This window comes from Alosa pseudoharengus, unplaced genomic scaffold, assembly GCF_046254945.1.
Source record: "Alosa pseudoharengus isolate Yale_2024_CS ecotype anadromous, Long Island Sound unplaced genomic scaffold, YU_APseudo_1.1 YU_APseudo_1.1_scf_3, whole genome shotgun sequence".
NCBI classification, from domain to species: Eukaryota; Metazoa; Chordata; class Actinopteri; order Clupeiformes; family Clupeidae; genus Alosa; species Alosa pseudoharengus.
The window spans coordinates 30,075,428-30,101,436 of record NW_027468718.1 but is presented as its reverse complement, the minus strand read 5'-3'; the positions used below and the strand labels follow the sequence as shown (position 1 = coordinate 30,101,436).

At 39.4% G+C, this 26,009-nt stretch overlaps 4 protein-coding genes across 7 annotated transcripts; 1 reads left to right on the top strand and 3 right to left on the bottom strand.

Annotated features, from left to right (window-relative positions):
* Positions 1-809: 809 nt before the first annotated feature.
* Positions 810-6,715, top strand: LOC143100616 (gamma-crystallin M2-like). Of its 3 annotated transcripts, none has more exons than XM_076263981.1 (3): positions 810-818; positions 4,412-4,654; positions 6,440-6,715. In XM_076263981.1, exons 1-3 carry the CDS (start codon positions 810-812, stop codon positions 6,713-6,715), a joined length of 528 nt encoding a protein of 175 aa, XP_076120096.1. The 3 variants fall into 3 exon arrangements, with proteins under 3 accessions (XP_076120096.1, XP_076120094.1, XP_076120095.1); XM_076263979.1 differs by lacking the exon at positions 810-818 and adding an exon at positions 3,891-3,908; XM_076263980.1 differs by lacking the exon at positions 810-818 and adding an exon at positions 4,285-4,293.
* An 8,000-nt stretch (positions 6,716-14,715) lies between these two features.
* Positions 14,716-15,579, bottom strand: LOC143099724 (gamma-crystallin M1). Of its 2 annotated transcripts, XM_076262650.1 has the most exons (3): positions 15,547-15,579; positions 15,118-15,369; positions 14,716-14,991 (listed from the first exon to the last, which is right to left on the bottom strand). In XM_076262650.1, exons 1-3 carry the CDS (start codon positions 15,553-15,555, stop codon positions 14,716-14,718), a joined length of 537 nt encoding a protein of 178 aa, XP_076118765.1. In that variant the 5' UTR covers positions 15,556-15,579. The 2 variants fall into 2 exon arrangements, with proteins under 2 accessions (XP_076118765.1, XP_076118764.1); XM_076262649.1 differs by lacking the exon at positions 15,547-15,579 and having other exon boundaries at positions 15,118-15,387.
* Positions 15,580-18,210: 2,631 nt separating this feature from the next.
* Positions 18,211-19,028, bottom strand: LOC143099722 (gamma-crystallin M2-like). The gene is made up of 3 exons (XM_076262647.1): positions 19,020-19,028; positions 18,635-18,877; positions 18,211-18,483 (listed from the first exon to the last, which is right to left on the bottom strand). Exons 1-3 carry the CDS (start codon positions 19,026-19,028, stop codon positions 18,211-18,213), a joined length of 525 nt encoding a protein of 174 aa, XP_076118762.1.
* A 5,275-nt stretch (positions 19,029-24,303) lies between these two features.
* On the bottom strand, positions 24,304-25,506 carry LOC143099723 (gamma-crystallin S-1-like). The gene is made up of 3 exons (XM_076262648.1): positions 25,498-25,506; positions 25,103-25,345; positions 24,304-24,576 (listed from the first exon to the last, which is right to left on the bottom strand). Exons 1-3 carry the CDS (start codon positions 25,504-25,506, stop codon positions 24,304-24,306), a joined length of 525 nt encoding a protein of 174 aa, XP_076118763.1.
* Between the last annotated feature and the right edge of the window lie 503 nt (positions 25,507-26,009).

Sequence of the window (26,009 nt, the reverse complement as noted above, 5' to 3'; positions counted from 1 at the left end):
CTTTTTGCAAAAAATAAAGTACAATAGGCATTAATTAGTAGGCCAGGAGCATGCTGAAATTATGTGGCAAATTGCGTTTTTTATTACAATGATAAAATTGTAAAAGGACGTGACCGAAGCTGAGGCAAGCCAGGCAATAGGCCTAGGCCCGACGGTAATTGTAAAGCAATTTACAAAAGATTCACTGAACAAAAATGCTGATGTGGTACATGAAAATTTAGCGAGAATGCAATGCAATCAAGCATTTTGGACGATATATTGTCACAAGCTGGCAGAATAGGCAACAGGCCGATGTGCGTTTTATTTGGAGACTGTTTTGCGCGACAGAGACTGAGTTTGCTGCTGATAGGCTATTCTGGGGATAGGCCTAGCCAATGTACGACTTTTGCCTTTTAATATATTTGCTGCATTACGGCTCCCACACACAGCTGCGTTCCGTCAATGCATGCCAGTGGGTGTTCCCGACGGTAGCTATGCAAATTACTTGAAGTAAAACCGTAATGTGATTGGTTGGTGCCGTCCGTAGATTGGCTTGATTGGCCGGTGCCGTCTGTCGGTGCAGCAACAGCTGAACTCCTCAACGCGAGCGGCGGGAGAAACGCGACGCGACGGACCCACAATTCAGTTCGGCAACGGATTGCGTGAGCCCATGTAAAGTGAATGGGATGCGTCTCCAGCAACGCGAAGCACGCAGCTGTGTGTGGGAGCCGTTAGATCAGTCTTTCTAGAACAGGCAAGGGCTTTCTAGCCTCACGTCAGCAGCGCTGCATCACCCATATAGCCTAGGCCTACATTAAAAAAAACAGCGGATGGGGCGGGTGCAGTTTTGAAAATTGGTCAACAAACTTTGGTGCTGATGGATGGCTGATGGATGATAAGTTTTGCTATGCAGTTATGGTTGAAATAATAGCCCATCAGCGCATCTCTGTGTGTGTGCCTCTCTCTCGCTCAGAGGGGAGGGAGAGGCTGAGGGTCGATCCAGCATGGATTCTAAACTCTGTGGTGGATAGGATCTACAATTAGGTGTTAATAATATTACCATGCTAGGTCGAAGTACTCCCAAGTGCTATTGCGCCACACATTGTAGTTCTCCTGTTTATTCGCTTGGAAAATCGCCACGTTTCATGTTGTGTGATGTACACATTTTTATCAACTACTTGTGCAACTGTATTTAAGTAGGGAAAACGTGGAGGTGTTTGAATACTGCTATGTTCCTCTCTCTACGGCCACGGCAGAGCCCGCTAGCATAGCAACATGCTAACACATTCGAGCCGCGCGACAGAGCGTTTGAGTGCACCTACCGGCGCGGGAGAGGTATGACTCAACTCGTGAAAGTTAAGGTAAGAACATATATTACTACTGATTTTGGGTGGCGTGTTCCTTTAAAGCCATACGTGAACGTAGCCTTCGCTAGAAGAAAACTAGGTAACTTTAGCCTTTATAGGGCTATAAAAAGTTGTCCAAATAAATAGGTCGTTGTTAGGCGTTGTTGTTATAAAGATATTGCATGTGGATGTTATTAGCCTACTACAGTATGTAGGCTACTTTTTAACTGACCAATGCAGGAACCTAACCGGGACAAATATTATCAAAGCGTTGAAAGTTAGGTGGGTGTGTGCGTACCATCGCATTCATTCCTGCAGGTGACCTGTCCACTTTTTTCAAAACGAGGATCAAAATAGGGATAAGTCCACGTCTAGGCATACTATCCCTGTCCCTGACAACGTAACCGTTATCGGCTGCGACACCCCCCTTGTTTGTATTTGATGTGGTTGGGCTGTGTGTGTGCTAGACTGCGTGTTTCAATGTATTTGACGTCGTGGCTGGCGATACTAGGGCTGCGTGTTACAGTGTATTACAGACAGCGTGTTACAATGCATCATGATGTGGCTGTGTGCGTGCGCGCCAAACTCTAGGCTACAATGTTTCATGAGTTCAGAGTTCGGGAGTTGCACATTTTTAGTCTGACCTGGGTACCACTGGCAGTTTTCAATCCTTAGTTGAAGTAATTGATGGTAATGATGTAATATTTCATGGTTGATTTTTTTGTGTGCATTGCCCCATGTTTGTAGGCTACTTGTTTTTTGTATGTTGGTACAATTGTATGTTGGTTATACGGTTCCACAATATAAATGCAAATTTCATTCATTTATTTCGGGGAATCCTCGGCCCCAGATGACCCTAACTATCTGTCCTTTCCACCTGATGACCCATTGGTTTCAGCACGGATCTCGGATTGCCTCTCAGACATACATGGATGAAGGCACACCACCTCCAGCTGAACCTCTCAAAGACTGAACTGCTGGTCCTCCGAGCTAAACCTACCATACACCACGACATCAACATCAAATTTGACTCCCTGTCTGTTTCACCTACCAGGACTGCAAGAAATCTAGGAGTTGTTCTCGACAACCAACTAACCTTCTCAGATCATGTTGCCTCAGTCGCCCGGTCATGCCGTTTCGCACTCTACAACATACGGAAAATCAGGACTTACTTGACTCAAGATGCTACCCAACTTCTGGTTCAGGCAATAGTCATCTCACGACTTGACTACTGCAACGCCCTCCTGACAGGTCTCCCAGCATGCACAGTGAAACCCCTTCAGATGATTCAGAACGCGGCGGCGCACCTGGTCTACAACCAACCCAAAAGGGCACGCTACCCCGCTGCTCATCCAGCTACACTGGCTACCTATGGCGGCCCGCATCAAATTCAAGGCTCTAACGCTTGCCTACAAAGTAGTCTCCGGTTCTGCTCCCACCTACTTGAATGCCCTCATACAGACATACGCTACCTCTAGACCGCTGCGCTCCTCAGACGAACGACATCTAGCTCTACCACCGGTACGCTCAGGCCAATCCAAACTTTTCTCATCTGTTATTCCTCATTGGTGGAACACACTGCCAGTTCCTACAAGGGCAGGGACATCCCTCTCCATTTTCAAAAAACTCCTGAAGATCCAGCTCTTTAGAGAACATCTCCTCTCATAGCACCACTTACAACAAGTCTTGCTGATCCTAGCACTTACCAGCCGTCTTGAACTGACACGTAACTGTTAAAAACAGCACTCACTGATGCACTTATTCTTACTGTACTCTACCGTTTTTAAATTGTCCTAAATTGTTGAGAATTGCTCTAAAACTTAAACTGTTTACCATGTTGTTAGTCGCTTTGGCTAAAAATGCATCAGCCAAATGTAATGTAATGTACTTGCACATTACTTTTAAAACTAGTAGAAAATGTATTCAAAAGTCCTCTGTTGAATGAAAGTAACTGTATGTTAAATATCCAAACTTTTTCTTGTAACCGTCTTTATGTGGCTCTTCTGAGATTTAAAAAAATACATTTGGTGAAAGTGGCTCTCCAGGCAAAAAAGGTTCCCGACCCCTGTCCTAGGCGCTACGGTTCTCGAGATAAAGATAGATACAGAAAACTGTGTCCGGCCATCTACAGGCCAGTTGGTGTACAGTCACTAAATTAACATAATGGGTTACACATGAGTGGTTAAAAAAAAATCTGGAAGAAAAAGAAACTCTGACTAAACCTTCGCTGCGCAGCGGTCATAATAATTGCTATTATTCAGGCTACCAGCATCTGCATGACCCATAAGTCCCAAACACACAGGGCAAATGAAGTGGAAGCATTGTTTCAAGCATGACCTTTGTTCCACCACCACTCACTTAGGACCACCAGAGGGCAAATGGCAAAGCCAGCCAAACAGTCACATATTACATTATGGTCACTCACTCTCTTGGCATGGGGTCAGTTCACTGAGCAATGGAGCAGTGCTGGACTTGATCCAAATCCAGAGAACCAAAACAATATGGAAAACACCAGGCAAGAGGACCCAGAGTTTCAGCTTTCTCTGTCTATTATTTAATAGCGGCATGACTATCAGTTTCAAAGTATGATTAAAACTGATGTGACAAATGTAATGATTGGATAAGAACTAAATTATTAATGTTTTGACTCCCTTTGATAAATTAATAATTGAGAGTTTTCCCAACCACCTACCTAAAGTTTTATGGGTGCAGTAACATTAAAAAGTCTTAATCAAATACACCCGTGTAATGAAGTGACAGTTTGTTGAAATGACAATAAGGTGACTGCGCACTGAGAAGGAACATAAATACCTTTTGTAATTTGGCATCAACGCATTCTTTTCAAAACAGCTGACATCTCAACTTAATTGACTAAACAAACAATGTCTGTTTTCCTACAGGATATAAAAGGCCTCTCTACTCACCTCACTGTTTCAGAGACCTCATTTTTAAAAACACAATGGGAAAGGTAAGGCCTTCATGTGTGTGCTTTTCTATACATGTTCCTTTCATTTGTTGCAGGGAGTACACAGAACAATGGCACCCGGGAGTGTGTACTATTCAACGGCTTCCATCTTTTTTTCTAGATAATCTTCTATGAAGACAGGAATTTCCAAGGGCGCTCCTATGAGGGCAACAGTGACTGCACTGACCTTCACTCCCATTTCAACCGCTGCAACTCCATTCAGGTGGAAAGCGGAAACTGGATGGTCTATGAGCGCCCCAACTACATGGGTTACCAGTACTTCCTGCGCAGGGGTGAATATCCGGATTATCAACGCTGGATGGGCTTTAATGACTGTGTTAGGTCCTGTCGTACAATCCCTCAAGTGAGCTGAATATATATATATATATATATTTTTAGCATTTTGATTTACAGAGAAAGAGTAACCCTTGTTGGCCATATGTTTTACTAAAGGCCACGCCACAACACTGAACACAGCGAGCCAGTGATAGGTCAATGGATTTAACTGAGGAAATGAACAAATGGAATTATATTTAACAAATCTATCACATTAGGCACCCACTTTATCACAAAATGAAATATGGACTTGGATGTTTTTAAATACTACTGAAAGTGGAGATGGAAATGTCCTCGAATGTAGGTTGCATCACTGGCTCACTGTTGCTTCAAACGGAAAACACAAGGTGCCAATACAGCTAAAAATCTTAGTTTTATTGTTTAAAATACACAGTAATACTGTGAGTATGCCTTTTCCCATATACTTTTCAATCATATGAGATGCTGTCAGGTCTGCAAGATATTTTTCACATGATGTTCTAGCGAACTCTGAAAAATGTACTGGGAAAAGCAGGCTGATTTTGTAGCTTTTTTCAATTGAGTGTAGTTTTCTTTTGTCCTGCACCTGCCAGAAGGTGGGGTGTGCACACAATAACTGTTTGCTGGTTTTGTGGCTGAGCCTTTATTTTGAAATTGAAATTTACATACAATTGGTTTCGTACTATGGTCATTACAGGCAGGGAAAGGAACAGTCAACTTTGAAAAGCTTGGTAGATCCCCTTGTCACATCGACCTATCTTCTTTTGAAGCCAACAAGAGCCTGTGACATGTCTCCTCAGAGTTTCAGGATTCAGGATTATAGATGCAAAAGTTTTGGAACAAATGGGAAACACTTTACTTGACAGTATCAACATAAGAGTGACATGACACTGTCATGTAAGTTTCAGCAATATAGGCGGGGTCACTCACGTACTTATTGAAGTATTTTGGGTGCGAGTTAAAAATGTCAATCTGGAAGTGGAGGAAAACCGCACTCTCTTGTATGTTACTTTTTAAAAGGTTTTATTGCACCATGCCCTTGACTACAGACACGTTTTGGCGTCAAGCCGTCTTCAGTGAACACATGACACTGTCATGACACATGAAACCTAACCCTAATCCTAGCCCTAACCCTAATCCTAATCCTAATCCTAACTTGTTATGACAAAGACCGAATGATACTTAATGACAGAAGCGTTATGTCATAAACTTTTAAAACTTGTTTAAAGGTAAACTATGCAGTATTGCAGTAAACTATGCAGTATTTCCTTACTGTTTTCTCGGTTTTTCTGGTTCGGTTCTCATACCTCGGTTCTCTGGCTCTGTCATGACGAATGTCTGAGAAACTCCATCGCTACCTTTTTCTAGCCGGTGCCTGGCGTGTATGTGTATTTTAATGCAGTAAAGCAATTCGTTACACTCGTTATACTTTCTGACACTGAGTTGTCAGTTGCAAGGGTGGTTTTTCCACTCACAGGCGCTAGTGGGAAGCGAGACGGCCACCATTCAACCCGAAAAAAGTCATATAACCATTCCAATGACTCTGAAGCTGTTAAAAGAAGGTAAATTAAGCTAAAAAACTTGCATATTAAGCTAAAAAACCTGCATAGTGTGCCTTTAAGACACGTTAATGACAGTGTCATGTCACTCTTATGTTGATACTGTCAAGTAAAGTGTAACTGAACAAATATAATTTCAAGCTGTCACAGTTGACCCAAAATCTAAACCTTAATCTATAAATTAATCTATACATCTATAAAACAAAAGGCTACTAGTTGGACAAGAAGTCAGAAATAATTTTTCTCCTTCTCGTTTGCTCTTTGTACACTTACAGCACCAGGGATCCCACCGAATGAAAGTTTATGAACGCTCCGACTCTGGTGGTCAGACGATGGAGTTCACAGATGACTGCCCATCCCTGTATGATCGTTTCCACAATAGCGACATACATTCGTGCAATGTCATAGATGGGTACTGGCTCTTTTATGAGCATCCCAACTACAGGGGTCGCCAGTATCTGTTGCGGCCTGGAGAGTACAGAAGATTCAGTGACTGGGGTGCCATGAACCCTAGGATTGGTTCCATGAAACGCATTTCTTACTCTAATTGAGTAGCAAAATAAAAGAAACAGCCAAACTAATAGTGTATCGTCTAATTATTTTGCCACTCAGCACCAGACTTTCACACAAGTTCATGGTTTTAGGTAAAGGTTTTACTGAAAACAGGCAATATTTCTTGGTCAGTTTTGTGATATCCATACTGTCACCACAATTTTACAGAATTACACAATATTCTCCACAGAAGAGTCAGTTTACATACAGTCATTTTGTATAATTAACAGTGGTATTAATTTCTCCATCCATCCACCTCTTGTTCAGTATACTACTGAGAGTCCTTATGTAACACTACTCCTGCCACCTATGAAAGTCATACGATAGGTCAATTAGCTATAGCATATTGGCTGCAATAAGAAGGTTTGTTTTAATTTGTGAACACCAGGCCGCCATTCCAATTGCCCCTTTCTCCCCTCTATCTCTGTGACATTATACTCTACAGTGTAACCGGAAAGTTTTCACCCCCTTTCAAGTTTTCCACATTTTGTTATGTTTCAGATTAATCTTAAAATGGATTCAATTCATATTTTTTTTCTGACCAAGCTACCAATCTACACACAATGCTCCAACAATCCACAAAAAAGCAGGTGTTCAGAGTGTTTTGTAAATTTATAAAAAATAAAAGACTGAAATATTCCATTTACATACAGTAAGTAGCCTTAAGTATTCAGACCCTTTGTTATGATGCTTGCATTTAGGCACAGGTGGACTCCAATCAAGTTGTAGAAGCATCTCAAGGACCATTGATAGAAGCATGATGCACCATAGCTCAATTGCAAGCGTCATAACACCAACACTTTTTTTGTGGAGTTTTGGATTATTGTGTGTAGATTAATGAGGGAAAAAAATAATCGAATCCATTTTAAGATGAGTCTGAAACATAACAAAATGTGGTCTGAAAGGGTCACTTACAGTTGTCACATGTATGTTTCATAAGCAGGGTGCGATTTGTGTAAAAACCAGAGGGGGGGATGATTTTGAATAAGTTTGTAACCCCCCCCCACCCCCCACCCCCACCCCAAAAAATAAATAAAAAATTAACGAACGATTCATAGCCTAGTAATGTCATGGCTAATAATACCGTATATTATTTTTGCCACCTTTGTAACATTTTAGTTTTAGTTTACCGTGGTGTATGACTTTAAACAGCGAGTGTGCTTGGTATGATGATCAGCTCCTCTAATGCAGGGTAGGACTACGTTTTGACAAGCATACAAATTCACCTTGTTCTTGCCCCATCTGAAATGACTTCTCTACTTTTGCTGCCTCCATCCTTTCTGTATTTGTTGTGTAAAAAACGTTATATTATGGCACTGAAGTCTTAAAGGAATTATCCGGAGTAAAATGCACTTTATGATTGGGGGTACATACGTTGAGTTGACATCAAAATTATGTCATTCGGATGTGTTTTGAGAAAGTTCGATTGTACCGTTTTCAGTCACAACTCGTAGCCTGGAAGTGAGCGGGGCATTTCAATTGCGCCGCTACAAAACGCTATTTCTATACCTCTTCTACAGTTTCAAACAACATAACACTTACGTGGTAGTGAGTAGAGGGTCCCTAAAGCCAAACCGAAGTATCCCGAGGTCTTTATGTGGTCGAATAGAGAGTCCAGAATGAATTTCATCAAGCCAGTACCTTTCCGGGAATGTTGCCATCTTTGCCGCCACCTTGAGGGGAAAGTCCGTAGGAGTCTTATTGCTGTGTAACATGCTCTGGAAATTCACAATTTCGTCGCCGTTTAAAAAAAAAAAAACATAGTCCAGTCCATACAACTTCATTTCAATTTCGAAAGAAATACTGGACTATGTTTTTTTTTTTTTTTTTAAACGGCGACGAAATTGTGAATTTCCAACACACTCAGCAATAAGACTCCTACGGACTTTCCCCTCAAGGTGGCGGCAAAGATGGCAACATTTCTGTAAAGGTACTGGCTTGATGAAATTCATTCTGGACTCTCTATTCGACCACATAAAGACCTCGGGATACTTCGGTTTGGCTTTAGGGACCCTCTACTCACTACCACGTAAGTGTTATGTTGTTTGGAACTGTAGAAGAGGTATAGAAATAGCGTTTTGTAGCGGCGCAATTGAAATGCCCCGCTCACTTCCAGGCTACGAGTTGTGACTGAAAACGGTACAATCGAACTTTCTCAAAACACATCCGAATGACATAATTTTGATGTCAACTCAACGTATGTACCCCCAATCATCCGGAAATCGATCTAAAGTGCATTTTACTCCGGATAATTCCTTTAAGTTAGTGAATTGGCTAACAGTGTTAGTTGGTAACCAAATAGCCTACACATTGCGCTACACGCTGCGTAGGCTACGTGCATTCTCTCTCCTGCTGATTTGCGTTCATTAGCCAAGTGCGTAATATTGCAAAAGTTGAAAAAATAAATGTGTTTATTGTAGCCTACAGAAAATAAATAGCCTATACTGTCAGTTAATTGCCTACAGTGCAGTGAAGAGTTTGGAGAGTAAAGTTATAGGGCAACTTGAAGTTTTATGAAAATAATTTACGAACCAGAACATAAAGACCATGAAGCTTCTATTTCTTGCAGCTGTTAAAACACCCGCTAGATAGTTTAAATACCCACCAACATTCGTTTTTGCAGTAGGCCTACAGATTTCTAAAAGTTATTTGTCTACTACTGGCTGATTTATCAAACGAGTGCTTTCTCGTTCGTCCTCCGCAAACTACAGGTGTTTCGGTAGAGAGCCATTGAATAAGCGGTGCCAAGCAATTTCTGTAACACTTTTTGTGACATTCAGCAAATATCTCCTCATTCAATGTAAGTTCCTTCAGACAATAGGCCTACGTTCTACTCTACGTGCAGTTGTCCTCCATCTCAGTTGCATCAGTTTTCTAATTTTGAAGGTTCTAAAACATTATTATGCTTCACTGAATCCTCGTTTTCTTTCATTTGTCCAGCTAACTTTTCCATTGAACCTAGCCATTTATGATGGATTACACACTAGACATTCTGAAATGTCCTGCACGATCAAGGCCAAATTAAGTTATCACGCAGCCACTGTGTCAGCAGCATCAGTGCTGACGGTGACGGTGCGTTTCTGATGTCAGATTATTATGTAGGCTAGCCTACTAGACTGTTCTCACGTTGCAGCGCTTTACTTATATGAAGTAGGCCTAGCATTAATCAATATGAGGGGCAGAGGGGGATAAATGTTGTCCCCCCCGACGATAAAAATAATTTAGCAGAGGTAGGGATAGGAAAACCAGAGGGTGGGAAATCCTCACCATCCCCCCCTACAAATCGCAGCCTGTTCATAAGTACTCACTTGTGGACACTAGATGCATGATGCATGGTTCATTGCAGTGAACAGTTTTGTACAATCATGCTCTGAATGTCAGATCAGTTCTGAGGTTTATTCAAGGGGACCACCTGGTGGCAAGGATTTGCATCATTAGTGGGCTTGTCTTTATGAAAGCTTTAAATGGCAGATATTTTGGGCTGAATATTTTGCAATGGGCAATTTCAGCCAGAGAAAAAAATTACTGAAAATGTTACTTAATTGACATCTTGGTGTCGGGATAACAGTCTGCTGCTCAATGTAACAAAAATCAAGGAGCTGATAGTGGATTACAGACGGCTGCAGGGAGAAGAACATGCACCCATTCACATCAGGAGTGCAGCTGTGGAGAGAGTCAAAACAAAAGCTTCAGATTCCTGGATATAAACATCAGTGAGGATCTGAGCTGGACACACCATATTGGTGTGGTCACAAAGACAGCTAGACAGCAGCTCTTCTTTCTGCACCGTCTGCGGAAATTTGGCATGGACTGCAAAATATTGACCAACTTTTACCGCTGTACAATAGAGAGCATTCTGACTGGTGGCATAACAACATGGTATAGTAACAGCACTGCCCAGGATCGAAAATCGCTACAAAGAGTTCAAAACAGATCAGCACAGCGCATTACAAGGACTGAGTTACCATCCATCCAGGACCTCTACAGCCAGCGCTGCAGAAGAAAGGCCAAGTGTATGAACCCAGTCATCCCAGCCACTGTCTTTTCACCCTCCTGCCTTATTTATGAGTACATGATAATAAACTTGAACTTGAACTTAATTGAATGCAATAAATCCAAAGAGAGAGTGTTTTTAAAGAATATACTGCAACTAGGATGTAATGCATTACTCCAAAATCTGCTAACTCTTTGGACATGATCAACACAATGACTGTATAAAGTCATTGGATCAACATGAACACCATAACATACTTTACAGAGGGGCTCTACAATCATGATACGTGAATTTCAGTCAGGTATAATGTGTTGATAAGGATTTGGAACTAGCTATGAAGATATCATAGACTACAATTATTCAGCTTGTCATTGATTTCATACAGCTCACTCAACAAAACACAGGGGCTACCAAATCACACACACACACAATTTGCACAATTAGGCTATGACAAAAATACAAGGAAACTATCATAGATTATGATATTGCTTGGTATGTTGATATGTTGCTTATCGGATCATAAATGGCCACAGCAAAAAAGAGGAAGAAGGACTGAAGAATTTGTAATATTGAAATTTGGTATCAAAGAATTTGTTGGTGCCCGCACCAAAGGCTTGCGGTTTGGCTAGGTATGTTGCTGATATGATCAAAAACGGCCACAGCAATGAAGAGCATCAACTGAAGAATTTGTAGGTATACGTTGGTATTAGTGGGTGCTTGTATCAAGGCCATCAAAAATCTAATATCCAAGTTAACTACAGTAATCAAGTAATCAAGGGCTTGTGGTTTGTCTGGTTATGCTGCTGATCAGATCATAATCGGGCACAGCAACGAAGAGGAACGACCAAAGAATTTGTTGGCAGAGAACCCATCATGAGTGTTGAGGGGGGTGGGTCTGGGACACCAGATACTGCTGCTATGGAGGAGCGGAGGTTATGGGCCTAATTCAATGAAACACCGGCTCAGCCCTGCACTCTAACCAGCAACTCGCAGCACCTCGGTTTGGGAGTTGAGCATGCTGGCAATCGAGTTAAAACCCCAGGTGCTAGCTCTCTCACTAACATAGATCTCTTAAGGCATCGGGAGGTTTTACCTAACATAGGCCTACATACTGCACAGCTATGTACCAGCTGGCTACCAGTACACTCATCCCCCTAAACCTCACTCCCAATCTGGGTCATGGCACCAATGTTGTGTTTACCCTGCAGCTCAGTGCTGCACTCGCCCTGACTCGAACCTGCAACTCGCAGCACCTTGGAATGAGACTGTAGCGTGCTAGCAATCCAGCTAAAACCCCAGGGTGAGAGCACTCTCATTAGCACGTCTCTTAAGGGATTGGGAGGGAAGATTTACCTAACATAGCCTACATAGACTACTGCACAGCTATGTACCAGCTGGCAACAGTCACTTATTTTTGGTTGTTAATTGGCTATGTGAAATCCCCTACCTAGGAATTTAAAGGGGAACTATGCATTTTTTAAGCTTAATTTACCTTAACCGAACAGCTTCGGAGTCATTGAAATGGTTATATGACTTTTTTCAGGGTTGAATGGTGGCCGCCCTGCTTCCCCCTGGCGCATGTGAGTGGAAAAACCACCCTTGCAACTTTGGGCCGGCGGGCCGATGGTCTCAGAGACAGAAAGTCTCGCAGCCTCACGATGTAACAAATTGCTTTACGGCACTACACACATAAACGCCAGGCACCGGTTTGAACAAGGTAGCGAAAAGAAGCAGAAAGCGAGTAAACCGTTGTCAGTGGAACTGAGAAAGAGGAAACGGCAGACTAACAGATTGAGGAGTGTCGTAAAATATATACTCTGAAGCTGTAGGGGGAGCTCTGCAGGGAAACCTGCGAGCAAAAAGAGAGAACAGCGAAGAAATTGTCAAAACTGCGTATAGTTTCTCTTTAACATCTCTCCTATGTGTATTTGAAAGACTGCCTTTTAAACAATGTTTTTTTTCTAATGAAATTAAATATTTTTTGCTTCAAACATTGATTTCTCACAACAAAATAAAGATAATCACTGCATACATTTTTTGATAATTGAAAGCCTTAAAGGGATATGCCACCATTTAGAGAAATACGCTCATTTGCCATTTTGTGTCTGGCGTCCCTTAAAGTATATATTTTTGGAATGCTTGCAGTGTGTAGATGATATTTAAGCTATAATAAGCTGTATTCCACCCTTCTGTGTGCTTGGACTTACAATTGAGCTAGTCACTAGTAAACGTGATGCTAGCAGGCGAGATGCTTATATTATCACATCAATTTGTGTTTTCTGTAGGCTAGGTGTGAAATTGGTTTACACTACAGCAAAAAAAAAAAACCTAGCCTACTGGTTTATGACATCAGCCGCTACATCGTTTGATGTACCAGTTTAAAGGACCAGTATAGGAAATAATGGAAAATAAACTGTAACCATTCCAAAAATGATCACATATGTTGTCAGAGAGTAAGGAAACACGATGAATTGAAGTAATGGCTTATTTGACAACATTACTCTAACCCGTAAAACACCGTAAAACCCATGAAAAAAATGAGTTACGGGGCGGAATCTCTTGGAATTTTCGTTTATGTTTTGAACGATTAATTCTAGAATAGCGTATTAATAATGGGCTAGCGCGTCCTCCTATTTGGGTTGCCAAATTAGCAAAGGCCAACTGTCAACAGCTGTCAGTTGTAGTCATGAACGCCTACAAGAGGCAGGCAAATTTCCAAAATTAAGAAACAAATTAAGTGGACATTGGAGGAGCTTCCTGAGATGGTGACGTCTTCGTCAAACAAAGAATATCAAGTCTGACGCAGAGCTGGCCATATTTCTCCACAACAGGTAGCCTAGGCTAAATTTCATCTGCATCGCTAACTTCAGCTAAATATGTTAAGTTGGTTAGAAAGGTATTTTTTGTTTTCACTGTTTCCATAATGTGTAGCTGGGTCATGGTTGGAGAAACGTTAAAGCAGCTGCAGGTCAACTAACGTTATAAGTCTTCATTACATCTGGCAACCCAGAAGAGGCTCGCGTCTGGTAGTCTTGAGAACGTTCACCAGTGTTTTGATTTTGGCCTACAGAACGTTCGGTAACAATCCTACAAATCGCACCTTTAAGTTTAATTTCACTGCTAGTTACACCCCTGCTTGAAGTCATAAGTCAATGAACCTTTTCCAGACCCACTCCCGAAAGACCTCTAAAGTTCACCTACAAAAAGCAACTAAAGCTGCCATCTTTGCCCATATAAGGAGATCCGAGTGTTAATTGAAGCTAACTACCTATGGCAAGTTACATTGTAAGTTAGCTCTGGAGTAGCAAAGATCAAAGAGTGCCGTTCATGTACCGAAGATCACGTACCTGCCTTCAAGTATCCACTTGAAGGCAGAGGACAAAACTGTGTAGAGCAAGAGTTTAACAGGTGTGATAATTCATTTTCCCATAAAAAAAATCTATGTCTAATCTATGAAACTATGGTGAGCTGGCAAAATGTTCTGGTGCACACAAGACACTTTCTGGTGTGCATGCGGCACTTTCTTGTGAAAGTTCCTGGTGTGCACCATGACATGGATGCTTTGAGTTTCTAGTGTGTAGAATTTGATGGTCATTTTTTTCGCCCATAGTTAGCAGAACAAATGGTTATAAAAAGAAATACACGGACAAGGAGTCCAGGAGTCCAATTTGTCTAACTCCTCTCTTGAGTCTTCACTAAAGAAAGATATAATTTTTGTTTCAATTGGATATCTTTTAGTGGACTCTTCATATTTTGGGTTATTGTCTCTCTCTTGTAGTAGAAGGCATTTTACTTATGTTATACTGATGTGCCCTCTAATGCCTATGTTTGGGAAATGCTAAATGTTTTGAAAGGCTGTGAAAATAAAGAGCACATGCATTTGTTCAAATCAGACCTACATAGAATATTAAACCACAACTCCAAGTATTTCTTGAATTATTTTCTTAAATTTATTTTGCGACTTTTTTTACAATTTTTTTATAAATTAGTCATTGTAAACAGAAATTAACACATGTCAGTGATGCGCCTCATGCTCTGGAACCTCATGTTGCTCATTCCCATCTCCCTGAAGCTTCTGTACTCGCCAGGCCTCATGTACATCATTCTGCCTCTGAAGTGGGGCTGCTCATACATGAGCCAGTGGCCATCCATAACATTGCAGGACTGGCAGTCAGACATACGGTAGCGGTCCATGATGGAGTCACAGTCATCCATCAGCTCCATCATCTGACCACCGAAGCTCTCCCTCTCGTAAATCCTCATTCTGAACTGTCCTTTGTGCTGTAAAAGTAATAAAACCATTTGAATATTAAATTGCTGTATTTTTTATCAGTGTATGTTTCTATGCATATACCAGCAGATGCCCTACCACTTTAATTTTGAATGGAATAGATTTTGGTTACTTACATGGGGGACCATACGGCAGGACCTGATGGTATCGAAATTCATGTTAGAGCCCATCATACGCTGCATATCAGAGTACTCGCCCCTCCTCAGGTAGACCTGGTTGCCCATGAAGTTGGGGCGCTCATAGATCATGAAGCAGCCGCTCTCCACCCTGCAGGAATGGCAGCGGCTGAGGTAAGAGGACATGTCGGAACAGTCGCTCATGCACTCATAGGAGCGCCCCTGGAAGTTCTTGTCCTCGTAAAACACGATCTGCAACAGAGAGAACATGCACAACATGACTCATTTGAACACATTTGTGAATTACAAACCCTAACAGACTAGTATATTAGTAAAAAGTAAAAATGCACCTAAACAGTACAACTGGATATATTCTGAAAACCATTTTTTCTTGAAAAAATAATCAATGACTAATCTGAAGATGTGTACCTTGCCCATGTTGATGGTTTAGAGAGCTTCAGTTTTGGTGTACTAACCCTGTGTTTGAGCTCTGTTTTTATACAAAAACCAGGGGGCCAACTTGTGTTGTTATTCAAATGTCAAAAGCTGATGAATTAGCAGTATGGCCATCTGCTGAATGGACCCAATGGTGGACCCAAGGAAACAATGGTCGGCATCCATGCATTTCTGGCAGCGTTTATGTCCATTGTCAATGACAATATAAGCAGAACTATTGTTCTGTGTTGTCAGAATGTTCTCTCCCACTGATTAGTCATCTCTGCCGCAAAGGCTACTTAGTGGGAACCAATACCATTTGCAAGGACGAGGTATGTGTCGTCAAATGGTCTTCATGTGGTTTTCATGTGTCTAATTTATTAGGTTTTCTTACTGACACCAAAGTAAAACTCTGTACTGCATTTCCCTGCTCTTTAGGTGGCCATAACAGAGACATGTATTTAATAACAAAAATATTTGTTGGCGCAAATCATCACGAAAAGGTCCTATGATATGATATCTGTGAGGTTTAGCACAAGTTTATAACAAGGAGTTTATACACAGGGCTGTTCACAGAGGACACTGTTCATTTGTTCAATTTATTTATATTTAACAGTTTTGTGTAGTTATGACCTACTTTAGTTTCAGCATTGACAGGATATATGATATACACATGTACTTTCAAGGACTATTTAACAGTTCAATCAAACAATAAAGTACTCATATAAAAGTAACATGATGTAAGAATTTACCCCTTGGCATTCATTTTCAACATCTCAAAATCAAAAAAGGGTGCACTCCAAAAACGTTCTTTTTAATATTTCCTTTAGTAGCGACAGAGATTTCAAACAAAATGTTCCAGCCTTTAGGCTTCATCAATTTTCAACATTAAAATATATATATACAGTATATCTTCTTCAGTGTTATTTTTCAATGTGCAGGATTTCAGGCCAGGTGTGTCAGGTTGTCATAAGTGCTAGGAGAGAAGGTATTCTTGGAAGAGTTAGGTCTTCAAGAGTTTTTTGAAGACAGAGAGGGACTTCCCTTACCGCCCTCCTTGATGTTCGTTCCACTCCATTTTCCAGCATATCCACAAGCAATATCCCTATACTATGAGTCAGAATGCATCAAAATGAGTTTGAATCCATGATTTTAAGGTTAAAATCACATAGGGTTTCATTGTAATTGTGGCGAGACATTCAGCAGAGGTTTCTTGGACTTGGCTTGACTCGTAATGGATCAACACAGAGGCACCACTGGGGGGGGGGATTCTAAGGGCCCAGCACTGACTGTGGGCCCCCAGAGATGTAAATGAAGACCACAAAGTCTGAATCTCAAAAATATTTATTTTAGTGTGTATAGCTGATGCACATCTGCATCATAAGGATGTGCACTTCTGTTGGATTCTCATAATATTTGACAGCCATTTGCTGTTAAAAGTTCTCAAAAACGGATGGATCATGTCAAGCTATTTCAAATGCACAGCATACTTTGCTATATTCAAAAAACAAATTGAGGTCTTTACTAACCTGTAAATAGCTTGATGCTTAAGAATGATATCAGTAGGGGGGTTTACATGGACAGTTTTTTTAGTCATTCCAATGAAACTATTCCTAATGAAAAGTTTTATTCCGATCAGGTGCTTAGAAACGCTCGAGAATCTTTGATCGGAATAGCTGTTGTTGCTTTGCTTTTGCTACAGCAGGCAACCCGATTGACCGTATACATGGCTGTTTAATCGGAATTAGAACGGAATACATCACCCCTTTCATTCTGATTACAATTTTAATCGGATCGGCAGTTTTATTCCGATCAAGGTGTTATATGTGTCATTTTTATTCCGATTGAGTCTTTATTCTGATAAATCGGATTAAAAGTGTCCATATAAACCCACCTACTGTTTTATAAAAACAAGCTGAGAGAATTATATAAAGCTACAGGCTATCTTGTACTGAAAGACTTCAAATACCAGAATTAAAATGTCCTTACTGATGATTATGATTATCATAATCACTAATTGATTATATTAATGATTATTAAGTATCAGTAAATATCAGAGAAAGGTTCTTCAATTAAAAGTGATGGAAAAAGACTAAACATTAAATAAACTCAAAATAACAACAAAGACACCCTTCATTGAAGGGTCCTACTAAACAACTTTCTGAGGCATTTAACTTTAAAGGCAATGTTTTCTTAGTGTTGATAAAGTTTTGAAGTGTTGATAACTTTACTCTTTAATATCAGGCATTAAACATTTAATGCTGCGACTGGTCTTGATGTATCATGTGTTTGAGTAATAGGCCGATTGTATTCATTCGGGAACCATTTTAATTTTCTACTTTGAAATCTACATTGTGTTAAAATGATGTTCATTAGGTGTATTTTTTGTATAACTCTCTTTGATTACTATTTTTTCACAAATCAAATATCCTGGACAGATAAACTAAATACACATACACAATGGTCTTTATCTAAACTAACAGATATATAATGTATATGAAACAGTGAAGGGAATTTTTACTTAATAAAGTACTCATAGTGAAACATAATAAAAAATGTTAATGACTTTAGATTACTGTTTCATAAAAGAGAGATCCATGCATAATGAAAAATTCAAGGACATTTAATTTATTTACAGTACAAGCAGGTAAAGAATGGCTAAAAGTCAGTGACCCTTCTGAAAGAGCCAACAATGGCGCTGGTAGCACACCAGTCACGGTATCTCCTGTACTCCCCTGGCTTCACGAAGTACTGTCTGCCCCTGAAGTTTGGGTACTCGTAAAAGATCCAGTAGCCGTTCATCACGTTGCAAGAGTAGACATGGCGGTGGTGGAAGCGGTCAGACACGCAGGGACAGTCGTCCATGAACTCCATCATGTGACCGCCGAAGTCGGCCTTCTCATAGATACGCATCCTGTAGGAGCCACGGTACTGTTGACATATGATACGACAGAGCAGCAGTTACTGGAATTGCACAGATGATACTAGAATTACACTGTCAGTCAGTCAGTCCATGAACAGCAGGAGATGCCAATAGATATGCTGTTTTGCATACAGAGCAAAACTGTGCACAAGTCCTTACCATGGGAATGACTTTGCAAGATCGGATACAGTTACTGAAGCCCATCCACCTCTGATAATCTGGGTAGTCCCCCCTCCTTATGAAGTATTGGTGGCCCATGTAGTTGGGGCGTTCATATATCATGAAGCAGCCGCTATCCACCTTGATGGAGTTGCAGCGGCTGAAGTACGAGTGCAGGTCTGTGCAGTCATTACTGCACTCATAACTACGACCTTGGAAGTTCCTGTCCTCGTAAAAGATAATCTGCAAAAGTCCAGCAAATCGGGAGATGAGTACACATTCCAGAGTAAGAATAAAATCTTAGAGATAATGACAGAGGGGTGCAATTGGTTACGGTCTGCAGTATTTTGTAAATGGCTCTACGGGGGGGTACAAATAAACCTACCTTACCCATGGTCTCCGTTGGAGAGATTCCACATGTTTTCCAACCTTTTTATACCACCACTTGACAAACAAAGCATTGTTATTCAAATGAACACATAGTTATAAGTCAGGGTACAGCCACATGTTGACCTTTTTGTTAGACTACAATATTGGTTCAGAAATATGGACTTGTATTTGAAAAAGGATAAATAATTACTGGTTTGGTGTTTTGACATGCATGGACAAAGGAAAGGACTAGTATAGTATCCACATGTCCACGGGACAATGGCAACAGAACAATATAGAACATCCTTTTAGCATTAATAACGTTAGGTAACAGAGAGAACAGCCTTTCACCCTCACCTCTCATCTGCATCTCATCTCCAGCCCACTTCATGTAAATCAGCTCACCTTCAAAATAGGCTCTACTATAGTCTGGGAGGTCTTCAGAGGTGGAAATCCATATTTTATGAAAATTGTTTTCACTGTTTCTCAGGACTACTAAAACAATAACTGATGTGCAATTATAGCTATGGTTCTATGCAAGGTTTGTGAGAGTAGCCTATACATTTTTTGTGATTTTCTAATTTTCTAATAATGTGTAAACTGCATGCGACAGAAACTGTACATCGTTTTTTGTGATTGTAGCTCCAAAAATAGATTAGAAGTCAAAAATCCCTTGTTAGAAGCAAAAATGTTCATGCTCTCAGGCCTACTGAGTTCTTGTTGTGCGGTCCATTTTCATGCCCCTGCTGTCTCCTCTGAGAGACTATGGAAGAGTTTTGCCATGTAGGCTTGTTATGAGCAATGGGATTGTTTTTTTCATGAACTCGCTTATAACTATGACAGCGGCTACTGGGCCAAATGCTAGTAAAATCATGTCCTTACTAAGGCTTTGGCTAAGCGCCTGGCCCTGAAATGAAAGTTGATGTTTGAACATGTGCTGGGAAAATAACCAGCTTCAGATAATGTTGTGCTGTGCTAGTTAGGGAGCCTAATGATGCAGATGCTGTAGACTGATCGTTTTCATTTGGGTTCATTTGGGACCCTACCATATGTCAGGGATGTTCTGTAGGCATGGTCTTGCATTTTACTGTTAGCTGTACTATGTCCTATCACAGAATTTATAACTTGCTGCATCTCAAAACATTTGAATATCATGGATTCATTTTTTCCCCATAATTTAGTTTAAGTAATAAGTGAAACTTGTATTATCTAGATCCATTACATATAAAGTGAAATATTTCAAACCATTTTTATTTTGTTTTAATCTTGATTATTCTAATCTAGATGATTACGGTATACAGTTTATGGAAATCAAAAATCCAGTATTTCAAAATATTAGAATAAAGTCTTAGTCTGACCAGGGCAATGGACTTTTCCACGATATTCTACTTTTTTTAGATTCACCTGTACTGTAGTTCTTATTCTTTTCTTCCACCATGTAACAGTAAAGTAAACCATGTACATAAATAATCTATTGATCAAAAATAGTGCAAATGTCTGTTTTCCCTGTACTGTAAAGCTCCTGGAAATTTAAAAGACAAAGAACAAGACTCTTCCCCACTGTGTACCAAGTCAAATCAAGTCAAGTCAAGTTTATTTATATAGCGCATTTCATACACAGAGGTCATTCAATGTGCTTTACATAAACAAAACCAAACAATAATAACAAATAAAAGCATAGAAAGGCAATATAGTCAAAGAATAGTTAAAAGGTAAAGATCATAATAAAGAGAAAACATAAAGCAAAATGTAGAATAATTGAAAAATAAAGAATAATTAGTAAGCAAAAACAAAGGCAAAAGTTGTAAAAAAAAAGTAATAAAAGACAAGGTAGAATAATTATCAAGGCAGATTCAGAATTTGTAACTCGGCACAGTTAGCAGAAAGCATCTGAGAACAGTTTGGTCTTAAGTCTAGATTTAAAACTGGCTACAGTTGGGGCCTTTTTGATGTCATCCGAAAGTTGGTTCCACAGATGAGCCGCATAGCAGCTAAAAGCTGCTTCACCATGTTTAGTTCTAACAGTAGGTTTTACTAGCAGGTTTTTCACCTGGGACCTGAGAGGGCGAGAAGGTGTGTACTGCTGAAACATGTCTGATTTAGGTCCTGCTCCATTTACTGATTTATAAACAAGCAATAGTGCTTTAAAGTCAATTCTGTGACTTACTGGAAGCCAGTGCAAGACTTAAGAATTGGAGTAATGTGGTCAGTTCTTTTAGTTTTTGTTAGAATCCTAGCTGCTGCATTTTGTATTACCTGAAGCTAATATAGTTTTTTTAGGAAGGCCTGTGAACAGTCCATTGCAGTAATCAACCCTGCTGGAGATAAATGCATGAATGAGTTTTTCTAAGTCATATTTTGACATCAGCCCTCTGAGTTTGGCAATATTTTTGAGGTGGTAAAAAGCTGATTTAGTTATCGCTTTCATGTGGCTGTTGAAATTTAGATCACTGTCAATTAATACACCAAGATTTTGAACTGTATCCTTTGCAACCCTAAGTCTTTCTTCCTTTTTACCAAATATAATTACTTCAGTTTTTTCTTTGTTCAGCTGAAGAAAATTTTGAGACATCCAGGTGTTGATTTGTTCTATACACTGACACATAGACTCAAGAGGACCATAGTCGTTTGGTGAAAGAGCTAAGTAAGTTTGTGTGTCATCTGCATAGCTATGATATGAAATCAAATTATTTTGGATGATTTGTCCAAGTGGGAGCATATAGAGGTTGAATAATAGTGGCCCCAAGATCGACCCCTGGGGAACACAACAGGTCAAGGAAGTTGGTGTTGAGGTACAGTTTCCGATGGCAACAAAGAAGCTCCTTTCTTGTAGATATGATTTTAGCTAGCTGATAACTATGCCTGTAAATCCAACCCAGTGTTCTAGTCTGTGTAGTAAAATATTTTGATCAACAGTGTCAAATGCTGCACTAAGGTCCAGTACCAAACCACACTGCATTGTATAAGTAAAATCATATGCTTTTCTAGTAGTGTTTTCTATTGTTATCTCAAGGGGCCTTATATTTATATTTGGAAGTGGACAGATGTCCCTCACTTGCAGGATAAGAGTGAACTGATTAAGCAATGTACTTCAGTTGTGTATATTGAACAGTAGGCTACTAGGATAATTAGGCCAAGGTCGTAAAAAATAGAGTCAACATTGTGAGTGAGGGGTGGGGGGTGAGCAAATGTCCTAATTTGAAAACAATGGCAGCCACAGTCAACATATTCTTAAAGGGGTCACATATTAATCTATACTATAATTTAAAATACAACTAAGGGTCAGTGTTGTTGACACAAGGCTGTAGGCCCTACTGTTGTCCTAACTGCTATAATTAGGACCATAACTTACTATTTTAAGTTTAGCCCACATATTATTGAGTTGAAAACCAAAGTTGAAACACTGTCAAGTTGAAATTCTTCAAAAAACAGTGAAATAGGTTGACTTTTTAAAATAAAAAGTAAAGTCAGACAATTGTTTCACCTGTTTTACCACAATTGTATAGCCTTGCATCTAAATTAAGTATTAGTATTGTTATGATATTACAACATTAAATGTCCCATCAACAATTGATTTAAATTGTTCAGTTTAGTTTTTGATTACATCTGTAAGTCATTATTTTGGACAGCAGTGAGTGATAGGCTATTATAGTATAACAATGTATGTCCCCCTCAAAGTATATTATGATTACGGTCTTGAATTAGGCTTAGAGTTAACATTAGCTACATTTAGTGATTACATTTACATTACATTTAACAAACATTTACTTTTTTTATATATTTGGAATTGATTGCCCTTATCTTGTTCAGGAGGAGCCCATGTGGTTGATTGACAGCCATCATTTACACCACTTTCATTTTTAGATTGTCCTCAATTTCATGAGCAGTTCTAGCTTATTTTACCCACTTATCACTTGCAAGTGACCACTTAGCAACTCCAGCTTACCTTTTCTCCACTTAATTTGGTATCCAGTGAGAAAAGTTTGACAGTACTGGCACCTGGGCTAGCAGTGCCTCATGAAACAAATGACAAAAGAAAAACAGATGTTTGATTGACTTTGATTATGTTTGTGACTGAAATAATTTCTGAGCAATGATAGGATGCTGACAAGGTCAAAGCGCATATAAAACTTGCTTGAAAGTATACTAACTATGGACTATATATTGCAAAGTATATGTAAAATGTGAGCTAAAATTATTTGGACCTATGTGAATAGAATAGGAATTGAGTTGATCTGAAAATGTAATGTGATAAATCAGTAAACAGTAAGAAGGTGCTTATATCAACACTTTATTTGCTTTAAAACCATTCAAACTTCATATTGTCATAAATTACCTGATGCTATTTATTAGGTTGTAAAATTAAATTGATTCCATTCTTTAATTTCCTTTTTACATTGTGTAACATGTTGATATGTTAAAGCCTAAACTTAATCAAGCCAAGTCATCAAACTATTTCAAAGTTGGGACTCTTTTAACCCTTTGAGCAACTCTGGACTGTGGTATCCTGCAGTAACATTACAATTTACACAGACATTTTCTACTATTCTAAATGATGTTTTGGAAATTGATAACAAAACTATGCCCCAATATGGGAACACAAAGTATATTTTCAGAGTCCTGTGTCAGACAAATAGTAATCTGTTAACAGTTAACAGTTAATTAACTGGTAAAAATGTAAATACACAAACATGTAATACTATATGAGCAGATCCTGTGCATCCAGGATGAACCAAAGTCAACATAACAACCTCAGTACAAAAAATGAACATGGAAATAGCTAAGAAGCTAGAAAAAAAAGAAAGTGCTTCGCCATTAATAAAAATTCTTCCCTCATCCATTTGTTTTGTAGAAATGACAGGCAGCTATCAAATATTGGGAGTTGAATTGACACTGAAGTGAATCTCCTTCCCATAACGGAATAAGGGTGTAATGTCTAAATTAAGCAAAATGTTGAAGCTGATCATCGTATTTCCTTAAAAAAGGAACTTTCAAGCTGAAGTTGCCAAACGACAGGGGCTTTGCATAGAAGGTTATATCAAAAGTTAAAAATCAATCGACTAGCCATACACAACCCCCTGCATTATTTTCTATCAATAGGCCTACATACAGTCCATTGAAAATATTTCTTATGAACGAAAAAGTAAGTTCAACAATTGTTACCCATTGCCTTTGAAGAATATTTGTCTGTTTTCCTGAGGTACGAGTTGTAGTCCATGTGTAAAATATGTCCATAAACTTCCAACAGAATTGTAAAAAAATTAGTATGATGGTTATTTTTATCCAAATTGTTATTATTTTCAGTATTCCACAATGCGCTTGATGGAGCCCACTCGAGCAGTAACTCCTCCCCATTCACTGAATCTTGAGTATTCTCTAGGCATCAACAGATAAATCCTGCCCTTGTAGTTGGGCTGGTCGTAAAAAAGCCAGTTGCCTTCCTTCACCTTGCAGGAGAAAATGTCATTGGTGCGGAAGCTGTCCAAGACATTCGGGCAACTGTCTGTGAGATCCATCATCTGACCACCAAACTCAAGTCTCTCATAGATGGAGAGTTTGAAGGAGTCGTTCAACTAATTTGAAGTAAACAAATGAAAGTGTCACATTTCAAGTAATGGATGACAAACAGTATTTCATCATATTTAAACTCATACACCTGTGTGTCTTCTCTATCAACCTCATAAGAGTCTAAAACAAAAAGTGCTTTGGGTTTACAGCTTTACAAATCATCACTATGATGTCACTAAAAGTGCAGTAAGGCATTCAATGCTTTTAACTCTTGTTTACTTGGTAGATAGATACAGTAGATAGATACTGTACTTTATTGATCCCCAAGGGGAAATTCAAGTTTCACTGTAACTAGCTGTACCTCATTCATACAAGGCCAAGAACAGATTTTCGACTTGGAATTGACATGTCCAACTGCACTTTTGAGAAAAATGAATTGAAAATCCAGAATTAAATAACCACATACAGTATAATATAATACATATATTTTGTACCACATTGTATTACTTCCTATTCTTTGCTGCCAAAAAAGAATCAAATCATGTTAATTTTTGTTTGACGAGACGATAATGTTGAGCAATGTTTGCTTACCTGAGGAATCACACGACAGGAACATATACAGTCGTTAGTGGCCATCCACCTCTGAAACTCTGGGTATTGTCCTGGGCTCACAAAGTACTGGTGGCCCGTGTAATTGACACCTTCATATATCATGAAGCAGCCGCTCTCCACCTTGATAGAGTTGCATCGGCGGAAATGAGACTGCAGGTCTGTGCAGTCACTGCTGCAGTCATAGTAGCAACCACCAAAGTTTTTTTCTTCAAAGAAAATGATCTAAAATTAAATTACATGAATTTCCTTGAATTACTGAAAATGGCAAGAAGCTTTAAAAACATAATTACTTTATCTTAAGGTATGTGTGTGATAATCAAATGATGGTGTAACATTTTGTTAATAACATTAACCCACTCAGCCGTGCACGTTACCTTTCCCATTATCGCTGGATTTGAGTGTCCCTTTGTATATACCTGATCAGCGTTTTGAACATGGTATATATAGCAGGCCTGAAATGCAGACTCTGCATGTGCCATTCATATGATAATTTCTAGGACTTTTCTCTATTGCATAACTGTGAAGCAACTTTTGTAAAAAAAAAAACAGTATAAAACGAAATTTAAAGAGGACATAATTAATAACCTATCAAACATCATGAAAAGCATTTAATTCACCATAATAGGCCTATACCAGCGCAAAGCATACAGACACATATAATGAACAGTGTCCTACCCTTCACAAAGAACTGGTCAAACTATTTTTATTTCATACAGAGACTATATGCCAACTCAAACAAATAGTTTATGAAATTATCAAATATATGTATTATGTTCTGGGTGCCATCTACAAATAGATCATGAAGATCATCAAGATATCATTAATATATCATCAAGATATTAGGACATATTGGTTTACATCTACCTGCCATCCTACCTATCCACCT

What these genes read in the sequence shown, in the direction of transcription:
- LOC143100616 (XM_076263979.1), top strand. An exon ending in CCTGTCGTACAATCCCTCAA is followed by an intron (nt 4,655 to 6,439) that starts GTGAGCTGAATA and finishes GTACACTTACAG; the next exon opens with CACCAGGGATCCCACCGAAT.
- LOC143099723 (XM_076262648.1), bottom strand. An exon ending in CCTGTCGTGTGATTCCTCAG is followed by an intron (nt 24,577 to 25,102) that starts GTAAGCAAACAT and finishes ACTTCAAATTAG; the next exon opens with TTGAACGACTCCTTCAAACT.
- LOC143099724 (XM_076262649.1), bottom strand. Translation starts at nt 15,387, where the DNA reads ATGTTCTCTCTGTTGCAGATCGTGTTTTACGAGGACAAGAACTTCCAG. An exon ending in CCTGCCGTATGGTCCCCCAT is followed by an intron (nt 14,992 to 15,117) that starts GTAAGTAACCAA and finishes TTACTTTTACAG; the next exon opens with CACAAAGGACAGTTCAGAAT.
- LOC143099722 (XM_076262647.1), bottom strand. An exon ending in CTTGCAAAGTCATTCCCATG is followed by an intron (nt 18,484 to 18,634) that starts GTAAGGACTTGT and finishes ATATGTCAACAG; the next exon opens with TACCGTGGCTCCTACAGGAT.